Here is a 19,228-nt window from a genome sequence, read left to right on the forward strand (position 1 = left end):
CAGGGTCCCACCAGCAGAAAGCAGAGAACGGGGATATGAGAGACACAAGCAAATGATCGTTTTGTTGGGCGCCCTGCTCTCCACCCGCCCGGATCATGTCACTCCCATGGCCACTCCCATCTTGTTACCAGACTGTTTACAAGATGGAAACATAGGCGCTATATTTCCTGGCCACAATCTGTCTGCAAGTTCCTCCCCAAACTCAAGATGATGATGGCTCACTGCTGATGTGCAAAGGGCTCATAATGGGCATGGGTGAGAGAAGGAGCTAGTTCAGGTCATGGCACAGACTATGTGAGTAGAAATGTGTGTCCCCTGTGTGAGTATCCCAGGCAGGCAGAATGCCACATGATTCACTTCCCTTTTTTTTAATCCCAAAATAGACAACACGGTAGATTTTTTTTTCCAAGAATTTCTTGTTTCTGGTAAAGGGAAGTAAACCATTTTCATTACATCAAGAACATTCCAAAAGAGCTGGTGAGAGGAATTTGGGAAAGAGAAGAAGAAGAAGAAGGAGGAGGAGGAGGAGGAGGAGGAAGAGGAAGAAGAAGAAGAAGAGGAAGAAGAAGAAGAAGAAGAAGAAGAAGAAGAAGAAGAAGAAGAAGAAGAAGAAGAAGAAGAAGAAGAAGAAGAAGAAGAAGAAGAAGAAGAAGAAGAAGAAGAAGAAGAAGAAGAAGAAGAAGAAGAAGAAGAAGAAGAAGAAGAAGAAGAAGAAGAAGAAGAAGAAGAAGAAGAAGAAGAAGAAGAAGAAGAAGAAGAAGTTAAAGTTGAAGTTCCTGGAGGGAAAGTATCTTCATCTTTGGTCATTTATAAATCAGGAGAGAGTAAAGCAAAGGGGAATGTGAGGTTTGGGCGAATAGGAACAGGAAGGAAAAAAAAGCCTCAATCACTAACAGTGTCTTAACACTCCAGAACTTGGTACCTTTGTCAGTGTGCGGTGGGTCCAATCTTGAAATCACTGAGGACTGAGAAAATGGGACCAGGTAGAACTAAGGCCTAAGTTTCCAGGCTTCCTCCTAGAACTCCGGAATGAGGTACACGTAATTAGGGTTTCTGGGCTCCTGCTGTAGGGGGTGAGGGGGATTGAGAGGAGGTGTAGGGTGATGTCATCGCTGAAGAAAGTCAGTGCTGGGTGCCAGGAATCTGAGCTCAGCTCATCAATAACTCCGTTTAGTCCTGTGTGGGAATTCTTTGCAGAGAGTAGCGAGTAATAAACATGCTATAGAGGTACCTGAGTTGGGTACAGGGGAGAAAGGAGCCTGGAAATGAACTTGTGCTGGGAGGTTTATGAAAGAAGGCAGTGCCCCAGCCTTGAGCAAGCCCAGCCTGTTAGCATCACAGAGCTGGGACCATCATACTAGGAAGCTTCCTTGTCATTTATATCAGAATCTCTTGGCAAATTCTGGCAAAGAAAATGGAGGCTCAGAGTGGTCACCCCAGTGTCAGAGCTAGGACCTGGTGACCTGAACGCCATCTCCTTGTGTGCTTTCTGGGTCATCACCTACCCAGTCCTCATCCCATTTCTAAGTGGTAAGAATGACAGGTCGAATCCCACCCACCTAGATGGCACCTGAGTGTTTCCCAGGAACCCAGGATCTTTAGTCACAGGACAGGAGCTTCCAGAGCAGCCCCTGGTAAAGGGAATGTGAGAGAATGTCCAGTTGGAGATGTTTTGAAGCCTCTGGGTTCTTGAACAGAGAGACCCAGGGGCAAAGTTCTGGGCAAAGTTGAGGACTCCCAGAATTGGACTGCAACTGAGCCAGGAAAAGTGGGAACCAGATCCCAAACCCAAACCTCACTCCCAGCGATACTCTCAGAATATCTCCCTGGCTAATCACTGTCCTTTCATTCAATGTCAGAATCAGAGTTTTTAGGCCCTGAGGGCCAGAAAGATAGTGCAGCAGGCAGAGTTCTTGCTTTGCACACAGCAGACTCCAATTTGATCCCCTGACACCCGCCCTCAGGAGTGATCCCTGAACACAGAGCCAGGAGTAACCCCTCAACACTACTAGGTATGGACCAAAAACAGTTTCAAGGTCCTTTCCTGCTTCTGCTCATGACCAGGCAGAAAGTAAACTGGAATCAGAACTAAGAGAAGAGTTGGAATGCATCCTGGAAAAATTTATAACCATTATCATGAAGTCCCAATTATATATTTGCAGTACAACAACCAAACATTACATTGTTTTATTTTATTTTATTTTATTTTGGTTTTGGTTTTGGTTTTTGGATCACACCCAATGGCGCTCAGGCTCCTAGCTCTGCACACTGTGCGCTCCTGGCAGGCACGGGGACCACAAGGGATGCTGGTTTTGAACCACCTTCCATCCGGGATTGGCTGCTTGCAAGGCAAACACCCTACTGCTGTGCTATCTCTCTGGCCCCTCTTTTTTTTTTTTTAAAGTAAATAGACCTAACAAATACCCAAATAGAAGCTAGTCTACAATATGCTTGGGAAGACATGATTTTTCTCAAAAGCTGACCCCAGGGTCAAAAACTATTTGTATACTTTGCAAAGTTTATTTTTGTTTGTTTTAGGCTCATACCCAGCATTACGCAGGATTTCCTCCTAATTCCACACTCAGGGATCACTCCTGGCAGAACCTGAGTACATATGAGGTGCCAGGGATCAAGCCTAGGTGAGCTCTGTGCAAGGCAAGAGTCCTACCTACTGTACTATTGTTCTGGCCCCCCAGTAGGTTTCCAACACTACCTTCTTCAAAGCTAGTCTTAGACACAAAATCATCAAGTAAAAATAGTGGCATTTTAATCTTCAAAATGTATCATTTTGTTATTTTTGTTTAGACCCAAATGAGTTGGGGGGGTGTTTGTTTTGGTACCAGTGGGCTTTATTAAGATACATGAACAAATATCAAGATGTTACCATCTCGGGCTGGAGAAATGCAATGAGTAAGATGCTTGAGTTACACACGGCCAACCCAGAGTCTACTCCTAGTACAACATATGATCCCCCAATATCGCACCAGGAGTGATATCTGAGCACAGACCCAGGAGTGGGCCCTGAGCACAACCAATTATGACCCCAAAACAAAGCAAAGATTGGACTTTCCTTTCCTAACCATATAACCTCTGCAGAATCTTGCAGAGATGTTTGGCTTTGATTCAAATATGGTGATCTGTCACCACTATAACTGTTCAAAAGGATGGAACAGCAACTCTCAAAGTGCCAGTGTCTGCCCAGGTGCCAGGAAAGCTGGTGGGACTCTGGGTCTGCTACTCTCTGTCAAATGCCAGCCTCCCTTGGACAACTTCATCTTCCAACATGGAAAACCAGTGCTGATCTAAATGACATATTGCTTTTTAAGGACCTGGAGTTAGAACATGGAAATCCCATGAGAGCCATGCAGGGAAAGGTCCAGAACAAAGCAGGGTAGAGAAAGCATTAAAGAGAATAGCCAGCAGCCTACAAGAGACACTCAATATGGAGTCAGAGCAACAGTATAGCTGCTGCCCACCTGGTATTGATCCCCAGCAGCCCATATGGTCCCCCAAGCCCACCAAGAGTAATTTCTGAGTGTAGAGCCAGGAGTAACTCTTGAGCACCACCAGGTGTCCCCCCCCCAAAAAAAGAAATACTTAATGACATCATAAATGCTCAGGACCATGGCTGCCAGAATCTTTAATTATCAGAATTTTAAAAAGTCTAGAAACTCATTTTTTTGTTGTTTTTGTTTTTTATTTTTTGGTTTTTGGGCCACACCAGGCGTTGCTCAGGGGTTACTCCTGGCTGTCTGCTCAGAAATAGCTCCTGGCAGGCACGGGGGACCATATGGGACACCGGGATTCGAACCAACCACCTTTGGTCCTGAATCAGCTGCTTGCAAGGCAAATGCCGCTGCGCTATCTCTCCAGGCCCTAGAAACTCATTTATTTTTTAAATGACCTTGTTAGTAAATGTGGACAAAGTATTTTAAAATAAAAGTTGAACAATAAACATATAAGTGGCTGGTACAAGCCTGCTCATACATGTTCTATGACTCATACGAAGGCTCTGAATCATACACCTGTGTTTTCTGCCACAAGAATCTAAACATCACACAGCACTGAATGGGCCCCAGCACTAAGGCCAAAGATTTCTGGGTGGGTGTCACCAACAGCACTGAGAAAGAGGACGTGACTTCTTCGAATGACCAGTGTACAAAGAGCTGAGTCCCCTGACTCCACCTGAACAAACAGATGCTTGTGATTGCGGCTAGGTCTGACAGGCACATTCTCCGATTGATTTTAGCCATCTACTCAGTGCAATCAATAAGAGAAACACCTATGACACTGTAGTGGGGAACAAATTCTCTCAGCCTGTCTAATGACAAAGATTTAACATTTGTGAGGTTTGGGGTTTGTTTTAAAGTCTTTCAGTAGTTTGAGGGAAATTATTTGGAGTGATTTCCTTTATTGCTTCCTGATTATACAAAGGGATTCTGATACATAAAAAAAAACACTCTCTTGTGATGTGTATACTGTTCAGTAACATTTATATTATTTCTCTCATTCTCTCTTTTTTTCATTCACTCTCTCAAACACACACACACACACACACACACAAACACACACCCCAATTCCACCCCAGTGCTAATCCTTTGGTAATTTACCTCAGAGCTTCCATCATTAATACCACTTCTGGTAGAGGTTGAGACACTATTGAAAAGGCCACTTCCAAGCCCTAATAATTACTCCCCAAACACACACACAGATACATGCATACGTACATACATACATACATACATGCACATTTCTCACATTCACATTCACATTCCTGTGTGCTAATTGCCCAGAGTGCAACCAAGGCAGTGATGACAACTCGTTTTCACCTTGACAAGGCACCTTCGAGACCAGATCCCACTGTTGTCCTGAGTCACTGGACCAGCCTCTCCCATGTCCTCATGCCACTGTCCATCCAGCCATTGGTTCCTCACTTCCCTCCCCAAAGGACTGGCTCCGTGCTGCCACACCTCACACCACAGCACAGCAGAGACAATCATCAACACGTATGCTTTGTTTGCAGCCAGAGAACCGAGGTCCCCAGAGGTCAGATGACTGTTGGTAATGCCAGTGGTGAGAGACCTTCCCACCAATCTGCATAGCCTGGCAGCTTCTGAGAGAACCACAGAGGAGAGACTATGGTTTAGGGTGGAACTTCACAGGCAGGCCAAGTGGCATCAGAACAAACTTCCCCTTCGATTTCTAGGGATCTGATCTCCTTCACTACAAGACCACTCGCCTCACTTAGATGTGTGAGCCATTAGAATATTCCCCAGGCTGCTGGCCCATGTAGATCCCCTGCTGGGATCTACAGCCTGTCTGATGTACACGGTTTCATACCTGAGTGACATGCGACACTAAGCACTTCAACTTCTTCTTGACGCCATTTCCACACACACCCTCCCTTTCAGTTTTCTTTCTCCCCCAGCCTCCCCTGTACAGACAATGAAGCATTGAGTCGGGTTGTTGACATTGACCTTTGTGTGAAGAACCAAAGCAGAAAGCAAGCAAAGGTTTCATGTGGAAACTTCCCTTCTGGGTAACACAAGGATTGAAGATAAAACGCGAAGGGCCGGAGACCCTGAGGGACTCAAGTCCAGGTAGCAATGGGCTTAGTTCTGGAAACATGTACAATGGTGGGCTGGTGACCTTTAACCAGATATCACCAGAAGGATCTAGAGCAGAGGGAACACGACTGTGATGCCTAATAGAGGATCTGGGGATTGATGAGGGTCCAGCAGTATGGCTCAGGGGAGCAGGCATAACCCCAAAAGACAACTCATCTGCACCCAACTGTGACTTCCAGAGAAAGATCCTGGGTTCGTGTTCTCAGCTTAAGATCTTTCCCTCCTCATGGAGGTCATGGTAAAAGTAACATCTGCAGAAACCAGCTTCTTTCAAAGGGGCCAGCCATGGCTCTACATGACTCTTTTGCACTCACCTTTGCCTCCTCATTCACGTCCCAGGTGAAGGAAACAGCGTTATATGCGATCTCTTCAATGTTCCCAATGGTGTTAAAGCTCTCCTTGTAATCGGCTGGAAGAGGGAACAAGAGTAAGGCTTAGAAACAAGCAAGCATCCCTTGGTGGCATGGTGATCTTCTTTCCCGGCAGGCAATGCCAGCTTTGTCTCTCCTCCGGGCTGAATCTCTGGCAGTGGTAAAGGAATGGTGCTTGCTGATCCACTGACTAGGGTTTATTCTCTGAGGCCGTGAGCCCTAGAGCCAGAGGGTGACTCAAATGACTTCAGTATGTGCTTTGCATGTAGAAACCCCAGGCTTGATCACCCAGCATCACATGACCACCACCCCTGCCACTAGCACCATCAAAGAGCTACAAGCACCAAGCCAGGAGCAGCCCCTGAGCACCCCAGAGTTGGGGCCAAATTAAGGTGTTTTTTTTTTTTTTTTTTTTTTAAGAATTTAAGTCCATTCCTCTATTAAAAGGAAAATCTAGCTGATTTCTTTATTTCATTTGGGTGGCCATACCCAGTGGTATTCAGGGGTTACTCCTGGCTTTGTGCCCAGAGATCATTTCTGGAGGTGCTCAGGGCACCCTATGGGATGCTGAAGATCTAAATGAGGTCAGTTGTGTGCAAGGCAAATGCCCTACCCACTGTGCTATGACTCCAGCCCCAAAAGTGTGATTATTTTTCCTACTGCAGGCAGGCCTTGTCACCTATCCACTCCATTTACTACTTATTCTACTGCCTCTGAATTCTGCTAGAAATGTCAGTGTATTCCATAGAAATTTGTTTTGTAGAACAGAACACTATCTCTGGGGCCATAGGAGACCAACACACAAACATGTGCACGTGCACACACACATGCACACGTGTGTACACAAAAATTCCACAGTAGAAAATCAACCTTGGAACTCTTGGGACTTTCTTCAACTGAACAACAAACAGTCTGCTGTTTTGACATCACCTAAAACTCAAATTAACACTCCTGTGGAATGCTACACATATATAGACTGAATTCTGGTGATAGAATTAAGTAGAGAGATGCAAACTAAGTTCAGCAGTACATCTCCATCCTTATTATCTTTACTTTGAGAGGGTGGTGGAGGAGAAGGTAGTGGAAGAGGAAGAAGAGAAGGAGGGGATGAAAAAAAATCTACCAATAAGTGGATCTACATCCTTCAGACCACCTTGTCCAAGAGTCAACTTTATTCTTGAACTGTACCAGCCAAGGAAATCAGACTTTCAATGAAGAAACCCAGGAGTTGGGAATACCCATTTGAATATTTTGGTCTTTGCTAGTGAGAACTGAATGAATCATGTTCATCTCACCATTTAACACCTGTTCACGCAAAGCACTTTCTTCATCTATTTCTTTCTTGCAGATATTTATTTATTCCTTTCTCCCTCCATTTTTCCTACTCACAATTACAATGGAACAGTGTGTTAGATAGCCACGCAGCACTCAGCAATGTATTAATCATGGCGCTCACTGCATGCCAGTTTCCTACAGTGAATTCCATAGCCCCATGGTTTGATCTTGCCCTTAGCTGGTACTATCACACTCTGGCACAAAGGGCAAGGCTCTGACAGAAATTCTCAACATACTGTTCCTTGTTGTAATCCTTATTGATTCCTTGTGTGTCCAGTATATATTGGCCATCTGGACTTTTCCTGTATTCTGGTTCCTTAAATGACATATCCAAACTTAACCTTGTTCCCTTTCTGTTCATGCATGGCTACTATCATGGCAAAACCCATGTGCTTTCCTTTGAGGTCTGGTCCATTCACAAATTAGTCATTTCATCACTCAGTCCAAATTTCCAGAGTTTTCTTTCTATGGTGAAACTCTACCTGGTGCTTCTCCTCATTTGTATTGAGTGAAAACATATGCCCAGTCCCTACCCACTTCTCCAAGCCATCACCGCCCTGGCCCACACTGGGCCTTGTGATAGATCACACTGTTATTAGATTCCACTTAATGAAATGGAAAGTCTTTTTGCTTATAGAGTAAGTCTTTTTGCTTATTTATCATTCTAAGTGAGGACAAGAGCTCGGTCTTGTGAATGACTACCAGGATGCACAAAGTGCTAGTTGTCTGGCCAATCTGATAGGTGTCTGGCCAAATGGCATTTCCTCATCCTGTATTCTGTGAAGTTCCCACATCACCCCAAAGCCTGAGTCTTTTTGAGCTATAACTCTGAGGCACCACTGGAAAGTGTGAAGTTGACTCTCCTCACATCCATGTACCAAGTGATCATTGTTAGTCATTAACTCTTCATATATCACAAGTCTAAGTTTGTATCATCCGTCATCAAGACTTTCTTTACTCTCTCTTGTTAATCCCTCATTTTGTTTGTGTGAATTAAGTGAAGAGGGGTAGAACTCCTGTTTACTTTGTCTATCCATAATATAAGCAATGAAAAAATACAGTCCATACAAGAAGTCAGGGAGAATTCATAAAAATAAAAAAAGTCAGTCTGGGGTTTTATTTCAAAAGGAAAAAAAACCTTATTACCTCATCCAGATTGATGATAATGGCAGAAAGCCTACCTTATGTGCTCTCCTAAAAGGACTGCCATGCTACACTCTTCAAATTGGTGTATCCTAGTCTAAATGCCAACCAGGATTCTATTTTTTTCTCAGCAAATCTGAACTAATTTTTTGATAATACAAATAAATACAATGTCGTAGCCTTAACAATACCGCATTTGCATTTCTTCCTCCATTTCTGAGGGTAAACTTCTTGTCACATGCCAGACAGGCATCTCTTTCAATAAACATCACCCAAAACTAGCCATGCTAAAGGAAACATGGAAGCAAAACTATAGATCTTTACATTTTCAATAAATGGCACAGTTAGATAGAGCTAGTTTGTTTAGCCTAGGAAAATCAGACATTTTGAACACCTAAGAAAATATTTAAGATCAACCACAATCAACACACCCACAATGACTGAAAACACTGTCATTTTTCCTAACCAGTCACTGCTTTCTGTTCTTCAAAATGTCTAAATATTATTTTTCTTTCTCCCCCATCAACATGACTAAGCAAATCTGGTTCAAGTGTGTATAAGTGGCCCAATGCTCTAACTGAGTATATGTCTAATTGAATATAATTATATATAATTTATTGAATATATATATATATAACTTGAATTTTGCTCACTTGATACTCAAGACTTTGCCAGCTTAAACAGCCTTTCATTCAATATTTTGTGTGGCTAAATATTCATATGTGTTTCACTTTTCATTAAGAGTAAATTAGAAGAGAAATTCAGTTCAAAGGTTATTTTTCAGGGAATTTTTGATTGGTTCGTTAGTTGGTTGGTTTGGGACCACATGTATCAGTGCTCAGGGGTTACTCCTGGCTCTGTGCTCAGGAGACCATATGGGATGCCAGAGACCCAACCCATTTTGTCCACAAACAAGGCAAATGTCTTATCACTGCAGCCTTCCAGGTTTTTTTCCTTTGATTTTTGAGCTTGGTAATTAATTTTGTCAAACTGCTCTTTGAAATTTAAAAAAAAATTGTATTCAGAGTTACCATCTTGGAGTTCCCATTCCACAAACTGTTTCTTTACAACTGAAATGCAAAACATGGTCCCTGCTCACTTTATTTGAAAATTCTTTGATTGCCTCAAGCATCAAAACAATCCTTCCTTTGTTTGCTAAGCTCTTTGTGGCTTTTTCAAATCTTCTCTTGGTTTGAAAATTTGCTTATTTATTTAACACAACAGCTTCCTGTTCTTTCCTATGCTAATCTTCCTCGGAGGTAGTGAGATTTTATTCGTTGATTTTAAAATAAATATTTTAGGCTGAGAGATAAGATATTAAAGCAAGCGGGGGGGGGGGGGGGGGGAAACCTCTTTGTAGTCTACAGATTTAGAATCAGCCTTTCTGACTGTCCATGCCTGAATGCAGTGAGCAGAACACCAACATTCTGAAAAGTGAATCCTGTCACAGAATTCTTAACTGATTCCTCATGACCATCAAAAGAGACTTGAGATTTTGTTTGAAGGTTTGTCTAGATTTTGCTTTTTTTTTTTTTTTTCTCCAAACCTGGGATTGGAATAAGGTCTTCACTCAGACTAGGTTTATGGTCTGTTATGTGAACTATTTATCAGATCGCTCGACTGTAGTGATAGCACAGTGGGTAGGGAGTTTGCTTGCATGCAGCTAACCCAGGCTTGATCCCAAAATCCAATATGGAGCCTGCCAGGAGTCATTTATGAGCTCAGAGCCGGAAGTAACTCTTTTTTGGGGGTGGGGGTGGGGGTGGGGTTTTTTAGGCCACACCTGGTGGTGCTCAGGGATCACTCCTGGATCTGCACTCAGAAGTTACTTCTGGCTCAGGGGAGCATACGGGATGCCAGGATTCAAACCTGGGTTGGTTGCATGCAAGGCAAATGCCCTACCACTGTGCTATCTCTCTGGTCCATCAGAACCAGAAGTAACTCTTGAGGGCTGCACCAGGTATGGTTCCAAAACAAGACAAACTGAAGAATACTCTAATAAGTCAACAGTCAGTTCAATTAAATGAATGGGGGATATGCTGGGAGATGGTGTAGCTGTTAGGGCACATGCCTGGTGTTGCACCTGTCTCAGATTCCATTTTGAGCATCATGTGATCCCTGGAGTGAGAATTGCTGGACAAAGCCTACAAGATCCCTGAGGTCTGTAGGATGTGGCCTGGAAAAATCCAGATCTGCTGGGTTGGGGTATCCTGGGCTTTCCCACATCTTCAGGTCCTGGAGCTAAGATTTGGCTTAGTTGGACAAGAATCAGTGGGAGGGAAGAGGGGCTCAGACCTTCTGGGGATCACTTGAAAATTCATCCCAAAACAATGATTTCATGTCTAAAATCAAGTATTTTATTGTGTGGGGTATTGTATGGGGCTGAAGCTATAGCACAATGGGTGGGGCATTTGCCTTGCGTGCAGCCAACCCAGCTATGGCATCCCCATATGGTCCTCTGACCTGCCAGGAGTGATTTCTGAGCATAGAGCCAGGAATAAGCCTTAAGCATTGCTGGGTGTGGCCACAAACCAAACAAAAGCAAAAGCAAAAAAAAGAAGAAGAAAAGAAAAGAAAAAGAAAACCAGTACTGTAAGACAAACATTTCACCCAAAATCTCTTTTCCTTAGTTTCTCTAGCTGAAAAATTCTCCCCTAAAATCATTTTACTAATCTCCAAAAAGAAAACTATATTGGAAATTCAATGCAAATAAAAATAAAATGCTTTCTATAGTCACTAATCTTGTATAGGGTCTCACTCCATTTCTCCTTTTTATTCATTTACTCAATCAGTAAACGCAAATGCACTGGACAAATATTTGCTGGGCACGCTGAAAGTCTAAGTGCCAGGCCACGTTGTCACACCAAAGAAATGGCAAAAACAAGACTTTGTTTGTCCCTGATTAGTTCAGAAAAAGTCAGAATGCAAGTGAAGAGACAGCGGCGGGCACAGCCCAGACTGTGTTACTGGCTTTTCTTTTATTGTTTTCTCTGTAATTTGGGGGGCTCCCAAATGGTGCTCAGGGGGCTAGAGCACCCTTCGAGTGATTCTCTGCCAACCAAACTCACAGTTAAATGTAAGGGTCCAAGAATATGGTACTTCTTAGGCCCAAAGGTGGCAATATACCCTGGACCAAACCCAATGATGCTCAGGGTCGCTGGGGCATCTTAGTGATGGTCAGGAAACCCAAGGTGGCTAGCATTAAACTGGAGTCAGTCACATGCAAGATCTCTTAACCCCTATACTATCTCTGCCCTCACCCGCTTTTAAGGATTAAAAACAAAAAGCTAAGAGATCAGTCAGAATCCTTTTAACTGTAGTTCTATCTCCTTGCTTATTTCCATCAGAGTATGCACACACATTTTTCCTGACTTATTTACTGATCACCAGTGTTTCTAATGTGTGATGCATATTGTGCCAGGACAAAGAACGTTCCCTAAATATTACAGCTTTATCTGTGCTGAAGGTCACATAGATAAGCTGTGTTCCTGCAAGACACTGGACAGAAGAGTTAATGAATGAATGCGTGGATCCACAGGAATTCAAAATGTAAAAACTGTGGCAAATAATGAAATCACACAACTCTCAGTATAGGCAATAAAAGGCATTTCTTCTCTCTCCTGCTTTTACTTTCTAAGCCAGGGGTAGAGCAGCTTTAATCTTCTTATTTTATTAAGTAACTTCCTTTAAGAGTAATAGAATACAGGCAAACAGGCTGAGGGTAGACATAAGAACCATCCAGGTTTTTCCCATCATGCACCACCAAACCACATGGTTTTACAGCCCTTACTCAGCCCATCAGTGAGATGTCCCACCCTGCCTAAACCAGTCACTGTAGATTATAAACCAGTTCGGCCATGCTTTGACTTAACAAAGTTCTCTAGAAAGACTAAACTAGGTCTAGATCCTACTATTGCTGGACCCAAATGGCCAATCTGCCTAGTGAATAAAATAGGTTCTAGATGATTCTCCAAGTTCTGATAACTGTGTTCACATCCTTTGATTACATTTTTTGTCAAGGTAAGTGAGCTGTGACATCAAAATAGAAACTCAACAACCTGGTGAGACATTTCTTTAACTTAGTCCTGTCCTCAAGAAAGTATATCAAACTAAGGTTATAAAATTGTTGAGTCACAACCACAAACCAGCATCGTCATGATCTGGTGTGAGGAACAGAGTTTCCTAGCACAGCCAGAACAAATGCCCCCAATGTGGTTGCTGAACACAACAGATATGTATTGTTCCAAGGTTCTCAAAGCCCGAAGTTCAAATCCAAGAGCCGATAGGTGGGCTCCTTGGAAACTCTCAGTAAAAGTGGACCTAGGACTAATGGCATCCCTGCTTCTCTTACAGCTTCTGCTGGCTGCTGGTGAGCCTTGGCCTTTCCTGTTCACATGCTTGCCTCTGCCTCTGTCTTCGAGTGATTTTTCTCTTCTATGTGTCCCACATTCTCTTATGAAGATTTGTCTTGAGTTGCTTCCTGCCCCTCTCTCCAAGATGATTTTATCTTGAGATCCTTACATCAATGCCATCTAACAAGACCTTTTCCCAACTGAACTTATATGAACAGATTCTGAGGGTGTGTGCATGGTTACATCATCTTTGAAAATCACTATTCAACCTCTTCACATCTGTGACTCCCTTCTATGCTGGGAAGTTTGGTGACCTGTATGAATAACTTTGTCTTCCACAATAACTACCAAAGCCAGAAAGAGCACCATTTTAAACAAATCAGAAGATATATTCTCATTGTTGTGTTATTTGTTTAATAAATTACTCCCCTGCAAAAAAGTTAAGGTAACATTAAAAAGTTCATGTTTTGTATTCCACTGCTCAAATATTACAAAATACTAATATCTAGTTGGTGCAAATAGTAATATAAATAGATGACAAGCTTAGATCCTGTACAGTGCAAGAATTGCCGTGCTAGGCAGGAACAGCCTCTGGTACACCTTGGGGATGAAGAAGTTGTTATTTTGTTCAAAGAAGATCAATTTCCAAGGAGGGCACTGAGAGATTTTCTTTATCCTGAAAAGGGTTAGTACACCAAATAAGTCTGGGACGCTCCACAGGTTATTTTAAAATGCAAACTAATTATACACAATTTTTTTAAATGCATGACAATCAAATCTAAGTTTAAAAGATGGTTTTAGGGGACAGAGATATAGCATAGTGGTGTGCCTTGCACACAGCTAACACAGGATGGCCCTGGTTCGAATCCCGGCATCCCGTATGGTTCCTCGAACCTGCCAGGAGTGACTTCTGAGCAAAGAGCCAGGAATAATCCCTGAGCACTGCCGGATGTGACCAAAAGAAAAACAAACAAACAAACAAACAAACAACAAAAAAAGATGGTTCTAGCCAACAGGAATATGAAAAATAAATGTTGATTATCACTGTTTATTAGGAAATGTAAATCAAAACAACAATTAGATATCACTTCACACCTGTGAGAATGGTTATGTCCAAAAGGCCAGAAACAACAGGAGCTAGGAAGTGTGGAGAAAAAAGCAGGATTAGAAACCGGCCCAACTTTTATGTAAATCAGTATGGAGATTTCTTAATGTATTAAAAATAGAACTACCATATGCTTTAGCAATTTTATTCTTAGATAGCTATCCCTAGAACACAAAAATACTAATTTGTAAAAGATATTTGCATGCCTATGTTCACTGCAGCACTATTAAGAAAAGCCAAGCTAGGGGGGAGGAGAGATAGCATGGAGGTAAGACATTTACCTTGCATGCAGAAGGACAGTGGTTCAAATCCAGCATCCCCCCAGCCTGCCAGGAGCAATTTCTGAGCATAGAGCCAGGAGGAACCCCTGAGCACTTCCGGGTGTGACCCAAAAACCAAAAAAAGAAGGAAGAAAGGAAGGAAGGAAGGAAGGAAGGAAGGAAGGAAGGAAGGAAGGAAGGAAGGAAGGAAGGAAGGAAGGAAGGAAGGAAGGAAGGAAGGAAGGAAGGAAGGAAGGAAGGAAGGAAGGAAGGAAGGAAGGAAGGAAAAGAAAGAAAGAAAGAAAGAAAGAAAGAAAGAAAGAAAGAAAGAAAGAAAGAAAGAAAGAAAGAAAGAAAGAAAGAAAGAAAGAAAGAAAGAAAGAAAGAAAGAAAGAAAGAAAGAAAGAAAGAAAGAAAGAAAGAAAGAAAGAAAGAAAGAAAGAAAGAAAGAAAGAAGAGAAGAAGAAGAAGAAAGAAGGAAGAAAGAAGAAGAAAGAAAGAAAGAAAGAAAGAAAGAAAGAAAGAAAGAAAGAAAGAAAGAAAGAAAGAAAGAAAGAAAGAAAGAAAGAAAGAAAGAAAGAAAGAAAGAAAGAAAGAAAGAAAGAGAAAGAAAGAACAGAAAAAGAAAAGCCAAGAAACAGTCCAACTGCTTACTGACAGATAAACGTGGTTTACATACACAATGGAGCATCATTCAGCTTTAAAAAATAAATAAATAAAAAGGACACCCTGCCTTTTGCTACCACATGGAAAAAATTGTAACTTTTTGCTACAACACAGAAGGTCATGTTAAGCTAAAGAAGTCAAAAAATAAAGGCAAATAGTGAGGCCCTCAGTCATTTATGGAGTACAAAGAAATGATACAAGGGAATAAACAAAGTGAAATGAAAACATCTTCTTGGATTCTGGCTGTATCAAAAGGAGTAGGATGAGTCTATAAAAGGGTAGAGAAAATGGACAGTGATAAATGAATATTGGTTACTTGGATAATAGCAATGGTGTAAGTACATACACTTTGAAGAAGGGTGAAAATTGTAACCCTGGGCCCAGAGAGATAGCACAGCGGCGTTTGCCTTGCAAGCAGCCGATCCAGGACCAAAGGTGGTTGGTTCGAATCCCGGTGTCCCATAGGGTCCCCCATGCCTGCCAGGAGCTATTTCTGAGCAGACAGCCAGGAGTAACCACTGAGCATCGCCGGGTGTGGCCCAAAAAAACAAAAAAGGAGAAAAAAAGAAAAAAAAAAAGAAAATAGTAACCCTAATCAAGGAGTATTTCTGTGACCAAAATTTGTTTTAGAACATGCCTATTGGGGATGGAGAGATAGCATAGCGGTAGGGTGTTTGTCTTGCACGCAGCTGATCTGAACAGGCGGTGGTTCGAATCCCAGCATCCCATATGGTCCCCTGCCCCCTTGCCTGCCAGGAGCAACTTCTGAGCGAAGAGCCAGGAATAACCCCTGAGCACTGCCGGGTGTGACCCCCCCCCCCAAAAAAAAAAAAGAGAACATGCCTGTCATAGGTGCAAGCAAGTGAATGGAGAGAGACTGGGGACAATGGTGGAGGGAAGTGGACACTAGTAAAGGGATTAGTGTTAGAACATTGTACGCCTGAAGGCTCATCACAAATAACTTTATAATTCACAAAAGAACAAAGTGCATTATAAACCATAACCTCAATAAAAATGAGCAAGGGTTATATATATATATCATTTGAAATTAGAATGCTTGAAAGATGCTACAATGAAATTACAATGAAATGAAAGTAGCCTACAATTAAAAAAAACTTTAAAATTAAAATTTGGATTAATCTTAGTAATTTACACATACAGGAACAACCATAATATATACAACCACCTGAAACATCAAAAAGAGTAAGACTGGTGGAGATGTGGGGATGGGGTGATGACTAAACACAAAAGTGCCTGCCTCATGAACACCAAGCCAAGAGTTCCACCCCCAGTATCATTCACAAGCCCCAAATGTGGCCTCATTGGCTCTATTTTCTAGGATCCCTGGTACCACAATAGAGAGTTCAGTATTTGGAACCAGGTGTGTGCAAGCACAAATCAGAACTGTGTGACCCCAGAGGTACTAAAGGCCTGTGTAGGACAAACACCTTAGCCAGCAGTGAACATGTTAGCCCACAGCAGCCTTGGTGAACACAACCACCAGAATGTGAACAGGCATTGCAACTAAAGGAGTGTGAGTCAGTAAGCACATGTGCAAGCACCATAACCTTCCCCTACCCATAACAACAACTGCAGCAGAGGCCAGAAAGAGTTCCAGGAGACTCAGAACCATAGGAAGAAGGAACCAAAGGGAGGCATCTATTGAAACAGCAATGATGCTGTTATAACTGACCTCATAGGTTGACAGTGAGAGCCAAACTTTCCAGGGTCCTCACTAAGGCTGTGTGTGTGTGTGTGTCTGGAATGCCAAAGTGACTATGGAGGGTAAAGTCATATTTATTCCCCCAGAGCCTATCAGTATACCAGTTGGGGAGAGAAGCCACTGCCATACCAAACCAGACTATAGCCAACAAAGTCCCTGCCTACCACACTCCCTGTTGGGGCTTATACTACAGGTTTGGAACTGAAACTTTGGATAGTTCTATTTTGAGTCAAAAGAAAATGCTAGAAAACTCTGGGTGCATTTGGTTCACTCCCATAAAATCTCATCAAAAAAGTCTGTGTCAACAGTCATGAGATAAATCAGTCTTCACCCTAAAAAGTCCCTCTTCTTGCTTGGATACCACATATGGGGATTCCTTCATAAAAAGACTCAGTGCCACCTGCTCCAGAATATTTGTATTTTCTCATGCTTAAGATCACATCCTAAAACAAGTGCTTCTTTGTATAAGGAACACAACTATTTCCTGACTTTAAAGTACAGTGGTCTTGGTGACAGCACTCATGAAATACTACAAAGGTTAAAAGCACATGCCTAGCATGTGACTACAGCTGAGACACTGATTCAAATCCTAGAACTCCCAGCTCCACCATGTATGGTCCCTGAACATATAAGTAGGTGTGGCCTCTGAGCAAAGACCCAGGAATAGGCTCCTAAAATAATTAATAATAATATGGGGTCAAAGTGATAGTAGAGCAGGGGGTATGCTTGTGGCCACCTTGCATATGGCCGACCAAGTTTAAATCTTTGGCATTCCTTATAGATCCCCAAGCATTGCCAAGAGTGATTCTTGAGTGCTGAGCCAGGAGTGATCCCTGAACATCTCTAAGTGTGGCCCAAAAACCAAAACTATTCTTCAATAAATTAGCAATAGTAATAATAATGAGTCACATACCCAGAACTCACTGAGTGCCACACTCTTTACCAATCCTAGCTCATCACATCCTCACAATCTCTCTGAAGAATTAGCATCTTCCTCCAGAGAAGCATCTTGTTAAAAAAAATCACATGACTGGGAACAAACCAATGTGACATTTGAATACAAGTCTGCTTGATGCCAAAGGCCAGATCTTTATCCACTGCCTATACTTAGCTTGCAAGTTAAACAATAAATAGTCACCAAATGTTAACATTGTGGACAGAAACACCCCGACCAAGACTACATGGCAATGAGCTAGCTGAATAGGTCTACAGGAATGCTGAAGTCATGGAACACATATGGTGGAATCATCCTGTCCCTGTTTCCGGCAAGGTGCTCTGCATAGAAATGACAGCATTTCTTCCATTTTCATAGTGAAAAGGAAATGATGGCAAATCCTTCAGTGCTTTTAATTAATTTTGTTGGTCTGTTTTGTTTTGTTTTTGTGTTTGTTTTTCTGGCCTATTATAAGTGGTCTGCTCGTAGGTTTTCAACTCCCATAGATGAAGATTTCTTCACACTGATTATACATGTAAGTGTGATTCTGGAAGGCTGTCAAAGGAGCTGCTAATTCCTTTACCTTAATTAAGCCTCATGTGCTGGGAATATTAGAACTACTCTTTTAATTACTTTTATGTGTGCTGTTGGAGATTAAAAGGAATAGCCTAATTAATGTCAAGATTGCTCCTCTCCGCAAGGTGTGGATTCTGTCTGGGCTAGTGGAATAATGATCTAGGAATGCTGTCAGACTTCTAATTCGGTCTACACACCCTACCCTACCGTCTAAGATGCCTTCCTCAGAGCCTAGGAACTGACCCCTACATCTGAGGTATAGATGCTGCAGATTTCGCTTACAGAACAGAGGATCAAGCTCCTGGAAAAAGCACTCTGGGAGTGGAGAAACGTAGGTCTGAATTTGAGGATTAGGGGGCTGGCTACATTTATTTATTTATTTAGGGGGTCTCTAAAGTGGTGCTCAGGGGATCCTGGGGGCTATTCCTGGCTATAGAGGCCAAAAAACAATGTTTGGCTCTAGGATGCAGATCTGCTTGATCCTTGAAGAGCTAGGGCCAACCAGGGCCACCCAGATAGCACTTGGAGGCCATTAGAATCACATCCAGCTGTGCCTGAGGCCTCTAGGAATACACCAGCAGTGCTGGGAATCCAACATGGGTCTACCCTAGCCCCTGTATTATCTTCTAGCCCTAATTTTAATACTGTTCAGTGTACATCATAGGTAAAAGTGTGTGCTCATTAATCATAAGTCCTTTATTCTCTTTCCCCCAGATCCTGATATCTTATCCACCATTTTCCTTTCTCACAAGCCTAAGTTTCCATCCATCTCAGACCAATTCATGAGTCTCTCTCTGTCTGTCTCTTTGCCCCCCCCCCTACCCCTCCACCCCCCCCCCCCCCCCGCAAATCTCTAACTCAACCTGCCCTTCAACTTGGTTGCAAAGGCCACACAGGATCTGCACATGTTCCAGAAACACTCAAGGGCCATTCTGGGAGTATTTCCTCTAACACAAACAAAGAAAAATAAGTAAACCCTCTTCCAAAAAAATTCTAAGATGTGGTTCTCTAGCTGAAACTAAATACGGCAGCTTCTTCAAAGCTGAGTGATTCGTGAGAATGCTAATGAGTTTATTATTTCCTTCAGAATGTGCTTCCCAGGTGATAGGTCACCTGGCTCCCTCAAGTGTGTTGAC

At 42.5% G+C, this 19,228-nt stretch overlaps 1 protein-coding gene across 1 annotated transcript in view; it reads right to left on the reverse strand.

Annotated features, from left to right (window-relative positions):
• GRHL2 (grainyhead like transcription factor 2) overlaps window positions 1-19,228 on the reverse strand; it is a 168,857-nt gene that overhangs the window by 42,449 nt on the left and 107,180 nt on the right. The window contains exon 8 of the mRNA XM_049773882.1: window positions 5,942-6,036. Within this exon, the coding sequence (XP_049629839.1) occupies window positions 5,942-6,036 (95 nt within the window). The remainder of the gene's footprint in view (window positions 1-5,941; window positions 6,037-19,228) is intronic.

The sequence above is a fragment of the Suncus etruscus genome, chromosome 5 (assembly GCF_024139225.1).
Source record: "Suncus etruscus isolate mSunEtr1 chromosome 5, mSunEtr1.pri.cur, whole genome shotgun sequence".
NCBI classification, from domain to species: Eukaryota; Metazoa; Chordata; class Mammalia; order Eulipotyphla; family Soricidae; genus Suncus; species Suncus etruscus.